Raw genomic sequence first — 17,571 nt, forward strand, 5'->3', positions numbered from 1 at the left:
ATACGTTTTACCTCGTAATATACGGTTATGTTAATCCCTTACGCAAAGCGCTAGAGAAAATAGTGATTTTTCATGCCTAAGCAAATGCTATACGCAAACTAGGTAACATTACAGATCGATACAGATATTAACCTGCTTTATCATGTCTACGATGCTCGGATTATCATACGTTTGAACATTCCTTCTGTGTTGCCTTAGCCTTTTATCTCTTAACATTCACTTACTAGCTTAATGCATAATAGGGTACACTTTTGTTCCATAGTTCCACACATTTTTATGGAGCGAGAAATTAGCCGCTACAAACTTCCGAATGGTCGTCCCATGCGTTTACCTACAAAAAGAAAATGAAGCCGTTAAGATGCAACTATCTTGCAGCAACCGAATGATGGCCAATATCTCACCTGACATTCGCGGCTACAGTACCACTGATGGTTGCACCCGGCACAGACAAACTTGGCCTCGTTCTTCTTGCACCCCTGACACTGTGGCACTTCGTTTTCGTTTATTTCGGCAACGCGCCGTTTGCTTATGGCGTCCCTGTGCGATCCAGCCATGTCGTCCCCTTCGTCGATCACCAACCGGTCCGCGCTATCATCGGCTTCGTCGTCCTACGAAAAGAAAAGGGTTCAAAGAATTTTCATTTGAGTTTTAAACAGGCTTCCAAAAAATCATTGCCAAACGTACTATGTTGAGATATGATTCTCCTTTAAACAAGTGTTGCTCTCGAAGGCGTTGCAACTGTTGATGTTGTTGCTGCTGCTGTTGCTGTTGTTGGGCTAGCAATGTTTGCTGGAAGTTGGATCCGACGACGGGAGTTATCGAAATCTCACTGTTGTTTTTGGACAAGTTTAGTCCACCGATAACACCGGCCGTTTGAAGGTTTGCCAAAGCACCGGATGTCACCGTGGAGGATGAGGACGTTGTCGGTTGGACGGCATTCATCCGTTCCGGTCCGGTGAGCAATCGGGCCAGGGTGGGCGAGAACGAGTTGAAGTTGTTGGCTGTGGCCGCTGCACCGTTTCCCGGTCGGGAAGCCGATTTGGTGAGAATTCCGTGAAGCAGTGAGTTCGAGCTGGTGTTCACCGCACTCAAATTTGCCCCGACCAGCGTACCGGTCGTGTTGTGAGCTGTTGCTGTTGTTGGTGCTGGAAGTGTTGCGGGGACTGCTGGGGGGATGATACGGTGGTGTTAGTGGTGGCGGTACTTTGCCCGGTCGAAGCTAGAACGGCATTATTGGCCAGCAATTGCAGATTCGACAGCAAGCTCTGCTCATTTTGGCTCATCTTGGCAAACTGGACCAGCACGTCTTTAAGGAACTGCTGCTGGGTGGTGCTGCTGGCGTTGGCAGCCCAACCGGAAGCGGTCACCAGAGACGAGAGCAAGTTAGAGCTGCTCTGGCTCGAGTCATTGCTCGATGGACGCGAATTCTGTAGAGGAGGTGGGAATGACGCGGACAAGTCACAACGGGTTCTCTTCCAATCGAACAAATTCAAAAACATAATACTAACATGAATGTAATACTAAAATGAATTGTAGCGTGTCCTTGTAAAGTGCAATACTTAAATTAATTGTGAGTGAATGTTTATGTTCTACCACATGATTACTATGATATCTCTTTCTATGCCTCCTTTGTTTTGCAGTGTCTTTAGAACGAAGCAAATAAATGAGCGAATATTTGGAAGTAAAATGTTAAAGCAAGCTTGGTAGCAACAGTTGTTTTGCATCAGTGTATCCTTAAAGTAAGTTTAGTAGTGCCATTTTATACCAGTTTGCCAAATATGATTTGAAATTTCAAAGAAAGTTTTTTGGGGAGATTCGATTTGATTTCGATGAAATGCAACTTCTTCCTTTGCTTGGTTAACATAATCCCCAAAAAAGCCTTCCACCAACCAAGAAAATTGCTCCGCAATTGTGGCGAAGAGATTCCTTTGCAAGACAATGTGTGACACGAACCTCTGCAGCTGCCAGAAGATCGGAAAGTCGATTGGCGACGCTGTCTGTTGAACTGGACCGTGCCGCGCTTCCCATTCCAGTGGCAGATTTACCACCGGGCAGTGCAGTCAGGCTGATGGCGCTTCCTTCCACGAACGATCCAATACTGTTGCCCGTAGATATTCCTCCATTGTTGCTACCACTAGAGCCCCCGACGTGCTTCATCCTTCGGCCGCGACGTGGTACGTTCTCGGGATGCTTCTGCCGATAGTCTGCTATAATACTGCTAACGTCCTTGCGCATACCTTGGCGACCGATTTGGAGCTGTTGCTGCTCTCGGCTGGTAGTTCCGCCGCTATTTACCGACGATACGCTTGGATTGTGGTGGCCGTTCAGAAGTGCCTGAAGTAGATCAACAAATAGAGGGTTTTAATTAAGCAATTCTATCAATACCTTTCACGGTTATACGGTTTACAGTTCGCGCAAGTTGTAGGAACCTACCATATTGGAAGAGTTACTATTTCCAGCCCCGGACGTAAGCGACGTCAAGCCGGCTGACATGGCTAGATTGTTTAGTATCTGCTGCTGGTTACTGAGAACCGGCTTGGGGAACAGCTGTCGCTGGACCTGCATTGCGGCCGCTTTCTCCTTCGCAATTTCCGCCGAGTTCATGCTGGCCCGGGCCTGCAAGATCATGCTGGTTGTGTTCGGTAATGGCACCATCGTTACGGCATTGTTGTTACTATTAAACTGTGATACAAAGTTGTTGGTGTCCCTCGTGGACCCGGTTCGCCTACCACCTGTGTCATTGTGGCCGATGCTGCCGGTCGTGATACTACTGTTTCGGCGATTGGGGATCTGTGAATGTTTACCTCCGAACGAATTCAAGCCATTCGAAGCGTTATTATTATAGTGCATCGTGGTGGACACGGAAGCCGGACGGATCTCTACTTCCGGCGGTGGTGTCGGTGGACGCGGCCCAACCGAGGACGATCGTTGTTGGTTTAGCTGATGATGGCTACTCAGGTTGGACGAATCTAGATGACTAAAGGCCGACACCTCCCCTAGCCTCGTCTCCGTAATACCGATCACGTGCTTTCGGCGATTTAACCGCAACAGAATCTCCTCCTTTACTTTCTTCAAGTGCAAGAGATTATTCCACTTCTGCTCCGTGTGACGAATCATATCATTGAGGGTTTGAATTTCTTTTACCAGCGTATCGGCAAGAAGTTGCATTTCTTCCACGGACGTGTTCGAGCTTTAGAGTTTTGTTTTGTTCAGCCAGTTACCTCGGGTGAAATTTTTTCTACTTGTCTGTTATGTTGTAGAGTTAGTGATAGGGTTTTGTTAACCAAGTTGCGGCTATGTTCGCAGGAACCGGAATACTTTTTCAACAGTCAGAGTTTTGAGAACTGCTTCTTATGTAGTATACAAATATACTTATGCCTAAATACGCTTTTCAATTTTTTAAACATTTTATCGATGAACTCTCGATTATCTTATGTAACCGTTTCAAACTATCTATATTTTTCTGTACTGCTCTAGTTCCGAACTATAGTAAAGTTCGAGTTTTAAACGAAAAAATAGCTAACGGCATAACCCGAATCAATTCAATTGAACTTATTTCTTGGAGTCACTACTGAAATAATTCGCTCGTTTCGATCGAATTTAAATTTGTTCTTAATGGTTTGTTGCGATCAATATCGTCACTTTATTCAATCGAAAATATCTGGTATTAAAATGGACCTTTGGTAACACACTAATGGCATAAGAACCTTCAGTTGAATTAGGGATAGGTAAATGTATCCTGGTTAGACGACTACATAACGGGCAAGGTAGAGTAAACCAGTTCGAGAACTCCAAATGATCGTAAATGATCGTAATGGCGAAAGAAAATCTATCATGTTAAAAATCTGATAATTAAAGAAAAGTTATTCTTTAAGTGCACCATACCGCGTTCTCCCTCCTTGCTTACACAAATCAAAACGATCAGCTCAAATCGCCAACAATTTTGATGTACTCGTCAAATATATTCGTTGCCTCCACAAAATTCAATTTTAATGAATCTTGTAGTTTGCCGATCAAGTGAGAAGCTCGATCTTTCCTGGAAAGATTTTCCATTGATTGAAATTCTCGTTGGAACATATTTTTAGCAATTTCTTTGTTGCTATTCCTCGCATACCAAAAGACGCTCTTTCCCTCCGAATCCAGTTGATTGAAACAATCCATGGGATATTTATCCATCAAATAAGTGAATATATTCAGCTTTTCAGTTGGTTTCTTTGCATTGGACACGCAATAGAAGAACGCATTCCAGTTTTTCTCTTTTTCATTGATTTCCATTATGTTGAACCCATAACGTTCAATCAAACATTTCGTCAATATTATCCAACCCTCCGGGATAGCAAGTTGTAAAACATTCCTTCCAGTTGTCGGGGATTTGTAGCTCAGATCTCCAGTCGATTGCATATAATCGCAAATGCTCCTAACCGACGTTTCATCAACCACATTATTCTCCTCTAAATAACACAACCTTCCATATGCATTACGCCACGCGTTTTGTAACTTTCCCATTAATTCACGGATTCGCTCTTCGATCGGTAGATTTTGCGTCAGCTCACATTGTCGTTTGAAAATCTTCATGCCAATATCTCTGTTGTGTTTCGTCGCACGCCAAAAGACGCTCTTTCCCTCCGAATCCAGTTGGTTGAAACAATCCATGGGATATTTTTCCATCAAATAAGTGAATATATTCAGCTTTTCAAGTGGTTTGTTTGCAATGCACACGCAATAGAAGAACGCATTCCAGTTTTTCTCTTTTTCATTAATTTCCATTACGTTGAACCCATAATGTTCAATCAAACATTTCGTCAATATTATCCAACCCTCCGGGATAGCAAGTTGTAAAACATTCCTTCCAGTTGTCGGGGATTTGTAGCTCAGATCTCCAGTCGATTGCATATAATCGCAAATGCTCCTAACCGACGTTTCATCAACCACATTATTCTCCTCTAAATAACACAACCTTCCATATGCATTACGCCACGCGTTTTGTAACTTTCCCATCAAATCACGGATTCGCTCTTCGATCGGTAGATTTTGCGTCAGCTCACATTGTCGTTTGAAAATCATCATGCCAATATCTCTGTTGTGTTTCGTCGCACGCCAAAAGACGCTCTTTCCCTCCGAATCCAGTTGGTTGAAACAATCCATTGGATATTTTTCCATCAAATAAGTGAATATATTCAGCTTTTCAGTTGGTTTCTTTGCATTGGAGACGCAATAGAAGAACGCATTCCAGTTCTTCTCTTTTTCGTTGATTTCCTTTACGTCGAACCCATAATGTTCAATCAAGCATTTCATCACTATAAACAAACCCTCCGTGATAACGACTTGTAAGAGATTTTTATTGCGAACATTTATTTTTCTCAGATCTCCAGTCGTTTTCATATAATCACAAATGCTCCTAACCGACGCTTCGTCGACCACATTATTTTCCTCTAAGTAATGTAACTTTCCGTACGCAGTAAAACACGATTGTTGTAACTTTCCCATCAAGTCACGGATTCGCTGTTCGATCGGTAGATTTTCCGTCAATTCACATTGTCGTTTGAAAATCTTCATGCCAATATCTCTGTTGTAAATCGTCGCATACCAAAAGACGCTCTTTCTCTCCGAATCCAGTTGGTTGAAACAATCGATTGGATATTTTTCCATCAAATACGTGAATATATTCAGCTTTTCTGTTGGTTTGTTTGCATTGGACACGCAATAGAAGAACGCATTCATGTGTTTATGTTTTTCGTTGATTTCCTTTACATCGAATCCATAATGTTCAATCAAATATTTCGCCAATATTATCCAGCCATTCCAGATAGCAAGATGTAAAAGATTTTGACCCCCTACATTGTTTATGTAGCTCAGATCTCCAGTCGTTTGCAAACAATCGCAAATGGTTTTAACCGACGTTTCGTCAACCACATTATTTTCCTCTAAATAACACAAAATTCCATATGCATTTAAATCTTCATTTTGTAACATTCCCATTAATTCACGGATTCGCTCTTCGGTCGGTAGATTTTCCGTCAATTCACATTGTCGTTTGAAAATGTTCATGCCAATATCTCTGTTGTAAATCGTCGCATACCAAAAGACGCTCTTTCCCTCCGAATCCAGTTGGTTGAAACAATCCATTGGATATTTTTCCATCAAATAAGTGAATATATTCAGCTTTTCTGTTGGTTTGTTTGCATTGGACACGCAATAGAAGAACGCGTTCCAGTTTTTCTCTTTTTCGTTGATTTCCATTACGTCGAACCCGTAATGTTCAATCAAATATTTCGTCAATATAAACAAACCCTCCACAATAACGACTTGTAAGAGATTTTTATTGAGAGCATTTATTTCTCTCAGATCTCCAGTCGTTTTCATATAATCACAAATACTCCTAACCGACGCTTCGTCGACCACACTATTTTCCTCTAAATAATGTAACTTTCCGTACGCAGTAAAACACGATTGTTGTAACTTTCTCATCAAATCACGGATTCGCTCTTCGATCGGTAGATTTTCCGTCAATTCACATTGTCGTTTGAAAATCTTCATGCCAATATCTCTGTTGTGTTTCGTCGCATGCCAAAAGACGCTCTTTCCCTCCGAATCCAGTTGATTGAAACAATCCATGGGATATTTTTCCATCAAATAAGTGAATATATTCAGCTTCTCTGTTGGTTTGTTTGCATTGCACACGCAATAGAAGAACGCATTCCAGTTTTTCTCTTTTTCATTGATTTCCTTTACACCGAACTCATAATGATCAATCAAACATTTCGTCAGTATTATCCAACCATCCCAGATAGCGAGATGTAAAAGGTTTTGACCAGATGTTTCATCTTTATAGTTTAGATCTCCAGTCGTTTGCATATAATCGAAAATGCTCCTAACCGACGTTTCGTCGACCACATTATTTTCCTCTAAATAACACAAAATTCCATATGCATTTAAATCTTCATTTTGTAACATTCCCATTAATTCACGGATTCGTTCTTCGGTCGGTAGATTTTCCGTCAATTCACATTGTCGTTTGAAAATCATCATGCCAATATCTCTGTTGTAAATCGTCGCATACCAAAAGACGCTCTTTCCTTCCGAATCCAGTTGGTTGAAACAATCGATTGGATATTTTTCCATCAAATAAGTGAATATTTTCAGCTTTTCTGTTGGTTTGTTTGCATTGGAGACGCAATAGAAGAACGCATTCCAGTTCTTCTCTGTTTCGTTTATTTCCTTTACGTCGAACCCATAATGTTCAATCAAACATTTCGTCAATATAAACAAACCCTCCATAATAACGACTTGTAAGAGATTTCTACTGCGAGCATTTATTGCACTCAGATCTCCAGTCGTTTTCATATAATCGGAAATGCTCTCAACCGACGTTTCGTCAACCACATTATTTTCCTCTAAATAACACAACTTTCCATATGCAGTAAAACACGATTGTTGTAACTTTCCCATCAAATCACGGATTCGCTCTTCCATCGATAGATTTTCAGTCAGCTCACATTGTCGTTTGAAAATCTTCATGCTAATATCTCTGTTGTTACTCGTAGCATACCAAAAGACGCTCTTTCCTTCCGAATCCAGTTGGTTGAAACAATCCATTGGATATTTTTCCATCAAATAAGTGAATATATTCAACTTTTCTGTTGGTTTATTAGCATTGGAAACGCAATAGAAGAACGCGTTCCAGTTTTTCTCTTTTTCGTTGATTTTCATCACGTCGAACCCGTAGTTTTCAATCAAACATTTTGCCAATATAAACAAACCCTCCATAATAACGACTTGTAAGAGATTTCTATTGCGAACATTTATTGCACTCAGATCTCCAGTCGTTTTCATATAATCGGAAATGCTCTTAACCGACGTTTCGTCAACCAAATTATTTTCCTCTAAATAACATAACCTTTCATATGCAGTAAAACACGATTGTTGTAACTTTCCCATCAAATCACGGATTCGCTCTTCGATCGGTAGATTTTCCGTCAATTCACATTGTCGTTTGAAAATCTTCATGCCAATATCTCTGTTGTTATTCGTCGCATACCAAAAGACGCTCTTTCCCTCCGAATCCAGTTGATTGAAACAATCGGTTGGATTTTTTTCCATCAAATAAGTGAATATATTCAGCTTTTCTGTTGGTTTGTTAGCATTGGACACGCAATAGAAGAACGCATTCATGTGTTTATGTTTTTCGTTGATTTCCTTTACATCGAATCCATAATGTTCAATCAAATATTTCGTCAATATTATCCAGCCATTCCAGATAGCAAGGTGTAAAAGATTTTGACCCCCTACTTTATTTATGTAGCTCAGATCTCTAGTCGTTTGCAAACAATTGCAAATGGTCTTAACCGACGTTTCGTTAACCACATTATTTTCCTCTAAATAACACAAAATTCCATATGCATTTAAATCTACATTTTGTAATTTTCCCATCAAATCACGGATTCGTTCTTCGGTCGGTAGATTTTGCGTCAGCTCACATTGTCGTTTGAAAATCATCATGCCAATATCTCTGTTGTGTTTCGTCGCATACCAAAAGACGCTCTTTCCTTCCGAATCCAGTTGGTTGAAACAATCGGTTGGATATTTTTCCATCAAATAAGTGAATATATTCAGCTTTTCTGTTGGTTTGTTTGCATTGGACACGCAATAGAAGAACGCGTTCCAGTTTTTCTCTTTTTCGTTGATTTTCTTCACGTCGAACCCATAATGTTCAATCAAACATTTCGTCAATATTATCCAACTCCACCGGATAGCGAGATGTAAAAGATTTCGACCCCCTACATTGTTTATGTGGTTCAGATCTCCAGTCGATTGCATATAATCGCAAATGCTCCTAACCGTCGTTTCGTCAACCACATTATTTTCCTCTAAATAACACAACCTTCCATATGCATTTTGACTTGCAGTTTCTAACTTTCCCATCAAATCACGGATTCGCTCCTCGATCGGTAGATTTTCCGTCGATTCACATTGCCGTTTAAAAATCTTCATGCCAATATCTCTGTTGTGTTTCGTCGCATGCCAAAAGACGCTCTTTCCCTCCGAATCCAGTTGGTTGAAACAATCCATGGGATATTTTTCCATCAAATAAGTGAATATATTCAGCTTTTCTGTTGGTTTGTTTGCATTGGACACGCAATAGAAGAACGCATTCCAATTTTTCTCTTTTTCGTTGATTTCCATTACGTCGAACCCATAATGTTCAATCAAACATTTCGTCAATATTATCCAGCCATTCCTGATAGCAATTTGTAAGAGATTTCGATCGAATGTTTTTCCTCTCCAATTCTGATCGCCAGTGGTTTTCATGTAATCGCAAATGCTCTTAACCGACGTTTCGTCAACTACATTATTTTCCTCTAAATAACACAACCTTCCATATACATTATGACACGCTTTTTGTAACTTTCCCATCAAATCACTGATTCGCTCTTCGGTCGGTAGATTTTCCATCGTTTTACATTCCCGTTTGAAAATATCTTTGGCGATTTCTTCGTTATTTTTCGTAGCATACCAAAAAACGCTCTTTCCTTCTGAATCAAGGTCATCGAAACAATTCATTGCATGTTTTCGCAGCAGATATATGAAGATTTGTTTTTGTATCTCTACTGATGCTGAATTATTATTCGTTACGCAATAGTAAAACGAGTTCCAATTCATTTCCGCTTTGTTAGATTCTGTGACATCAAAATTAAAATATTCTATCAGACACTTTACCAACAAAAACCAGTTATTTCTTACTGATATGTGCAGAAGATTTCGATTTACTCGATCGGTGTATGTTAGTATCTCATTTGATTGTAAAGCGTTGCTTATCTTTTTACATGACATAGCATCTTCTAAATATACGTTTGAAAGATATTCCAACATTTCTTCTGCATTGAATCCTGATAGCTTTAGAAGTGCTATCAAGCGATCCATCTGCGCTGTATTTAAATATTTTAGTTGTGTAGAAAATTTATGCCTAATTATGACATCACAAATCATTTGGTTGTATTTAACCGCGTAATAAAACATACTCTTGCCAGTTGTATCCAGTTCGCCAAAACAGTCATACGTAGGATTCGTCTTTTTATATATATAGGTAAATATATTTTTTCTAGCGTCAATTTTTTTGGAATGCTTAGAAACGCAATAGAAAAAAGCATTCCAGTTCTTCTCCATTGGGTTCTTGTCAGTTGTATTGAATTGCTTATCGTCAATCAAACATTTTACCAAATCAAAATGAGCCTGTTCCACAGCAAAATGCAGAAGAGTTTGTCCGTTTTCATCAGCTTTCTTAAGATCTGAACTACATTCGATGAAAAAATGGAAGGAAGGCTGACAACGCCAATCTACTGCACAGTTTTGTACAATATTTTTTATGAACCGATTATTTACTATCGCTTTTGTTTTTCGCAGTAAATATTTGACAATTGATTTATTGTTTGTCTCCATCGCTCTCGATAACAAAAACTCCGTGCCGGTATCTATACCGAAATCGTTTTTGTTTTCTATCTTTGCTGGAAAATAACGCCAGAGCTCTCCTTGCAGTGAAACACGTTTTTCACTAATGTGAGATGTTTCCACTTCATCGTTTGGTGATAGTTCATTTTCTTCCAGACATTCAATTTTATGCCGACTACAGTATGAATGAAAGTTAGTTTTGAACATGTTTTCATCTTCCTGCATGAACACGAGTAAAATTAATAATTCTTGTTCAAAATTTATTTTCTCAGGCGATTTGAAACCGTCATTGATGATCAAATGCTGAAGAACATTTACTGACCTAAATTCGAATGCCAATTTTACAAGCTCTGGCATTTTGCGGCATAATATTTGGTCACCATATACATTATTTAAAACTGTTTCAAATATGTTTAAGTCAGCAATTGTGCACAATTCCAGAAGAGGCAAGGTACCATCATGAAATTTTCGATTTTCGTACCTTTTCGCGAGATCGGCACTATAAGACTTTATCATCTCATACATGTTATGAGTTGGAATCTCTATATTGAAATCTAGTGCAATGTCTGTAAGAGATTTGTTCATCAAATTATTTATTATATTATATGTGCGCAGTTTACCTAAGTTTGGAACTAATTCATGATATAAATGAAAGAAAAATGGCAATGCTCTTGCAAACATTTCAACAGGATCATCTGCATGAAATCTCGCGAATGTTTCATCAGAATTGATGGAAGCTCCCTTTATAAGTAGTTGCAAAACAAAATAAAATTCAAAATAAACTCCCTTGCCATTTAATTGATCCTGGATGAGTGCGTAATCAAGTGCAGACCATGCAAAATAAATATCCTTAAGGTTAATGGCAGTTTCATTTGTCCATTTCAATAATAATGAAATTATATCGCTATTTTCCTTTGAACCGTATGCCAATGCTAAATGGAGAGGAGTTCTTCCCCAGGTATCTTTTTCGTTTAACAGTTCAAGATTTGGTTGTTTGAGGAATCCTTTTACTTTCGATATTGAATGTTCAAGGATTGCCATGTGTATTTGCTTTTCCTTGCAAATCATGCTGTCTAAAAAGTATCTAATCTGTTGACGACTATGAGATTGATAGACATGGTGTTTCAGAAACTTCTTCACTTTACCACTTGTCTGTTTGGAAAAGAACCAAAGTGCGGCAAAATACTCCGCAAAGAGGCGATGTATGAACAACGGAACATTGTTGACAACTCCTTCGATTATCCCTGATTTTTCTGAACCGTTCCTAATCTTTCCCAAATAATCAAGTGCATCCTTTTGCTCTTCATCTGTTAATAATTGCTTTGCTTCATCTTCGCTCATCACGGTAAATAAAGCCAACTGTGAAAAAGTGGTTTTCAGCGATTTAAGTCTGTTTTCAGTATCTAACATTGATGAAGCCGTTATATACGTATTACTGTTTGTCCCAGTTTTGTCTATTTTGGCGATGTAAACCTTTTTCTCAATAAATGATTCTACCATTTTCATGGGGGCAAATTGCTGTTCACAATCTTTCATTATTTTTGGTGATATAGATTTTGTTGCCAAGTTGATATGTTCTGTAATTTTCGGTAACAACAATTCTAGTCCAATATGCAAAAATAAAGGGACCTCCATGAAATTTCTAAGAAAATCAGTTAATAATATGCATGTCACTTGAAAAGTTTGGTCCTTTTCTTTGGCATCGCATGATTCGTATCCTATGAAGTGCGCCAATAGAAATCTATGAATATAAAAACATTGATCATCACTGTTGAACTCAACCAGACGATAAAATGAACAACTCTTAAATGTAGCTAGCAGTTCAAATCGAAAATCGTAAGGACGACTAGATAAATATATTTTCCGAACTCCTTCGAAAGTATCAAGTACTTTTAACAGCTTTAGTACCACCGTTTTGTAATAGGGGGTGACCTCATCGAACCCATCCATTAAAACCACAAGTTCTTTGCTGTTGAATTTATTTGCAAATATTTTAAGCAATACAAACTCCTCAGCGGTGAGTTGTTGTATTTTGATTTCATCCAGTTCAATAAAACGGTCTGAGAATGAAAGCATTTGTGCAATTTCCTCAGCTTGTTTTCTCTTCTCATCTATTCCTGATTCAAATTTGTTGGAAGTAACAAAAGCCAAAAAAGTAAGCTGAAAAAGCTGTCTGATGGCGTTAAGTTTTTGATCTCCCGCTAGTTTATTATTTTCGAATTGTTCAAAATCCTTGGAGTATTCATTTAAATTAAACTTAACAATCCACCACGAAGGGAACCGTTTTTGTAGTTCTGTAGCTAGCCAAGTCATGTAAAATGTTTTTCCGAACCCAGCTTCGTTTAAAATCACATAAACTTTTGATTCGCTTATAAGTCCGTCACTCTGTTCTATCGGGCTAGGATGTCCACCCCTATCGAAACTAGCGTTTTCACTCATGTTTGTTTCAATCCCCGGAGGATCCATGTGCTCGTGGTTTCTATCAAAAACAAAACTGTTAAGCTCGAAGGTATTGGAACTATTGTGTTTAAGAAAATCTGTAATGGGCATTTCATGGACAACATCTTTCGGGAGCTTATTAGAAAGATCACTCCATCTATGGCTCCAAAAACCATCGCTAGAAATTTCATGTGCAAATTCCTTGTCACAAATCTTCAACCTTCGCGGAATATATATATTTTCAATTTTTTCGTAATTTTGCTCATTTACATTACGTTTTACTTCTATTCCACCTTGAATGGAACTTTTAACTTTCAGAACGATATTCAAGCTTTCTCTGTAGTTAAAAAGTTTTTCGTTGGAAAATCTAATTCCACTAAACATCATTTCCTGTGTATATAAATTATTTCTACTCTCTTCTGTCAAATTCTCGATTACAATGTCGTCGTCGGGATTGAGCGATGGATTTGATTGATCCATTAGCAGTATCATCTTACGGCTTTTCGGTGACATGTCTTGTGCCAACCACTCAATCATATTAATAATATTAGAGTCTGGTTTGTAATCGATCACCATAATAAGGGAAAATTTCATTACGTTGAATACATTCATAATATCCCGAAAAATGCTTTTGTTTTTCAGCCATTCATCTTTCATGAATATATAATCACATTTCAAAAGTTCTAAAGCAGCAACAATCAACGGTAGGTTGTTACAGTGCTGAATTTTTACTGTGTAACAATTTTCTTCGTTTTTTTCCTCGGTTGACCACGTTTCCAGTGCTTCATACAATTTCTTTCGCTTCACTATATCTGGCTTGCATTGGAGCCACGAGATTTGCATTTCATCGCAGTATGACTTAGACTTGGCTTTCAATTGTAAGAAACTTAACAATAACGTATCATACTTGACCAAGTCTTGAATATTTTGTTTTGTTAACGGCTCGCCGTGGCTGTTTTGCATCCATTCCAATATTTTTTGAGCAAAGTAAGCATAAATAATCTCGAAAGAAGCAATTTCTTGTAATTCTACAGGTAGCATTCTGTTTTCGAGTAAAATTGAAAATACTCTATCCATTTCGTGATTTGTTTCACTCAGTAATATGAATGACCCGAAAAATTTCTCTATTTGCTTATCATCTATTTGTTTTGGTAGTTGGTTAATTTCGGGTGGGTCGCTTTTGACAGATGGCTTTCCTTTTTTTAAACGTATGCCTTTGGTTCTTATATCTTCCCAAACTGTGTCAATATTTTCTTTAAGCAGTTTTTGGTATTCTTGTTCGAAAGCATTTGTAAACTCCTGCGTGCCATCTTCTTTAAAAAACGCTTCGTTTACTTGGTAACATTCTTTTGATTGACAGTTTTCTGTAGCAATGTTGTTTTCTATGACATTACGATACTTTTGAAGTAAAGGATTACGAAAATCGACAGGTGTTTTGTTGTGGATATGTTGGACTACCTGTTTAGCAAGATTATTTAATTCCGAGTTATTTTTTAAATAATCACATAAGCTGCTGTTGGTGTTTGGATCAATTTGATATGCAACGTTACTAATCGACTTAAGAATAGAATCAATAAACTTTTGCCCAAATGGATATTCTACACCCGTTGTTTTAACTTCTTCAGCCAGGCCAATGTTCGTACAAAGGACCAATACAGGTGGTTCTTTCGTGACATTCCATTCTTCTTCTAGAAATGAATTGAAGTACTTACTAATCGCAAATGGTGCTTTTTTATCCGTTGATGTAAGGTCGTCCAATGTGATGGTTTTGGCCATATCGTCCTTGTACTTAGCTTGGATGAAAAGTTTTCTCCACTGATTGCCAACTTTGAATCGAACTCCGATATCGTCGAACATTCCGCCTGTTGGATCCTCGCTGGTAATTTCGATATCTTCGTTCCCTTTTATCAGCTTAGCTACATGATACAGTATCACTAATAAAAGCTGTTGCTGATATTTTGCACCTGCTAAAGCGCCCAACATTCCTTGGCCTCTTTGATTTTTGGTAGCATCAAGAGTGGAGTCTTCTGGCGCTTTGTTTCCTTTATTTTTGTTATTATGATTGCCTCTGTGTTGTTTACAATTGCTGTGAACATCCATCTTTCGCGATGTCTCTTCCTTTTCTGCTTGATTTGAATTGCCAATCTTGGTTTGACAATGGTTTGACAATGGTAGATGCCCATCGATGGGACTATGTTTATTTTCTAAATTTTCCATTTCCTCTATGGTAACGGTGGCGAACTTGAGTGGGTTCGCTTTGCGATGTGGAAAATGATGTTCAGAAGGTTAGTTATGAAGGATGTTGCATATTACTTTCACTTCATGTACACTTTTTTTAATATTCCACTTATTGAGTTATCTATATACTATTCTATATACTTATGCGTACATTTCGGGCCATATCTCAGTAAACTGATTGATTTTGATTCCGTTTTCAACTTACTTACATAGTGGAAGAGCTAATAAAAATTATGTATCCGTTGAAGGTCAATAGGGGTTGAAGGGTTCCGGGAATGCTGTAGGCTCGCGAAAATACAGCAGACCGTCTCATTTTACAAGCGTACGATTTTACTTGCTGAAGACTGTATACAGTGACCAACACGGATTTTTTCGTAATCCAATTAAACACTGCAAATATTTTTTAATCTTGTTTTACATAACCTTCAGAGATTTAGAGCTTCAAAATGATCGTTGTTATTCGATACATCAGTTTTCAGGAATTGGCATTGTGAATTGACTATAAATTATCAATGGGATTTAGATCTGGGCTCTGAGGAAGCCATTTCAACAGTGTTATTCGACGAGACCAGAAAAAAACGGGTCGTTGACCTGCCAAAAAACTAATTCCTCTTCCAAGCCCGTCTAGATAAGTGAAATCTCAACATTTTCTTGCAGGATGTTTATGTAGGAATCTGCAGTTATGATAACATCAATTTTCACAAGCCCCCTACTAAACTCCATGCAAAACAAACCCCGACCACCACACTTCCTCCTCGATGTTATACTGTCCCCTGCGTCAGGGGATTATTTTGATTGGTCAGACCCCAGAAACCTTTTCCAGGACATAGCAGCATGCTCCTGAGCAAACTTAAGACGCTTGGCCTTATTGGCCCTGCGGCGCCACCTAGCAATCTACTCTACAACGCGGCGACGGATAGTTCTTTCGGGAACTGATGACTAAAGTGTTTCCGTGATCTCCCTGACAGATTGTTTTGGATTTTACTCCGTGCCGATCATTGTTAATGTTTAGTCATTTATGTTTCTAAGTCGGCATTGCTCATTTATAGGTATGCATAAAGAAAATCTTATTACATTCTTAATCGGCAGCATATGCAACAAACAATACACCTTGCCAAATATTGTTCATGCCAATATACGATTCCGATTCGAAATGTTCCGATTTCAGATTAAATTCATACAACTTTCTACGTCTTCGTGTTGTGTGGGTTGAGAAAGCCTTTGGTGATGCAGCAATGTCGAAAAACAGATTACAAGGTGTATAGTGAATTCCAAATTAGCCATGATTTGCTCGAAGACGAAGAACGTCCTGGGACACCATCATCCTCAACGACTCCTCATCCGTCGGAATTTATCAAACTATTCAGGAATCGGCGTTAAATAATCGTCGATTGATGATTAGTGACTTCGCTGATAATATTGGAATATCGAAGGATCAGCAAATACCATTTTAAAAAAGGGTTTGGACCTGGAACGCGTGAAATCTCGACTGGTACCAAAATCGAGGATTTTTATTTAAAGGCGTCGCGTTGAAGTGGGTAGCACAATGCTATCTGACTAATTTGGCAAGACGAAGAGCATTATCACTGTAGACGAGACTTGGAACTATGCTTGCAACACAATCGATCAATCGCGTAAATACTGTGCCAGGAATAAGCCAGGACCAACAATAATCGGAAATGAAGAATATACGCATAGTAGCTCACAAAATAAATCGTATGTTCTATCCGGGGATGAATATTTTGACATGAAGCTGGCTGGAGAAGTCAAAAACAGAACTATCGACAATAGAAAAACAACACTCCGCGAATTTCTCTGACGCGCGCTGTTTGTGCTCCTATGTTACTACACTTTTTGTTGTGAAGCCAGAAAAGCAACGCACAGCCCATTTCAAGCAATTCAAAGCCAGAGTAGAATCGACTTCAGGGAACGTGGATCAAATCCGAAAAACACAGACATTCACATACTCCAAGTGCCCATAGATAAATGTTTTAATTTAAGGAGCAGAAAATTATCTCACCTTTGGTTTTACAAGCTCGCTAATAGTTGCCTTTTCACTTTCGCTCCCGAACAATATTTGCCTAAATGTTGTACTCCAGGAAGAGTTATGCTGACTTTCCGTTTTACTGAACTGTCTTTCTTCCGAAAGCAAGTTGTTTGACTTCTATCTACTTGTCCTCACAAAAAACTTCAAATGTTTCGCACGTTCTCAACACTTCCGCATCGATCCAACCTGCTTCTACTCGACACCACACAAATAAAATGACTTCAATCTAAATTCGTTGTGATGAGTAAAGTATGGTTGGCAAGACTGTTCCGTATCCGCTTAGTTGAAAACGATCTTCATCGAACGAATGCCAGAGTCGTTTTGCTGAAAAGACGAGGTAGTCTACGCCGTTGTCCTGGCATATGTGAGATAAACGTACATACCACTACTACTACCATTTG

At 38.7% G+C, this 17,571-nt stretch overlaps 1 protein-coding gene across 1 annotated transcript; it reads right to left on the bottom strand.

Annotated features, from left to right (window-relative positions):
* Nucleotides 1-289: 289 nt before the first annotated feature.
* LOC131267315 (uncharacterized) lies at nucleotides 290-14,868 on the bottom strand. Its single transcript, XM_058270167.1, has 7 exons — nucleotides 13,383-14,868; nucleotides 2,434-3,170; nucleotides 1,954-2,334; nucleotides 1,109-1,166; nucleotides 685-1,010; nucleotides 402-608; nucleotides 290-331 (listed from the first exon to the last, which is right to left on the bottom strand). Exons 1-7 carry the CDS (start codon nucleotides 14,866-14,868, stop codon nucleotides 290-292), a joined length of 3,237 nt encoding a protein of 1,078 aa, XP_058126150.1.
* Between the last annotated feature and the right edge of the window lie 2,703 nt (nucleotides 14,869-17,571).

Source organism: Anopheles coustani, chromosome 3, assembly GCF_943734705.1.
Source record: "Anopheles coustani chromosome 3, idAnoCousDA_361_x.2, whole genome shotgun sequence".
Lineage (NCBI taxonomy): Eukaryota > Metazoa > Arthropoda > Insecta > Diptera > Culicidae > Anopheles > Anopheles coustani.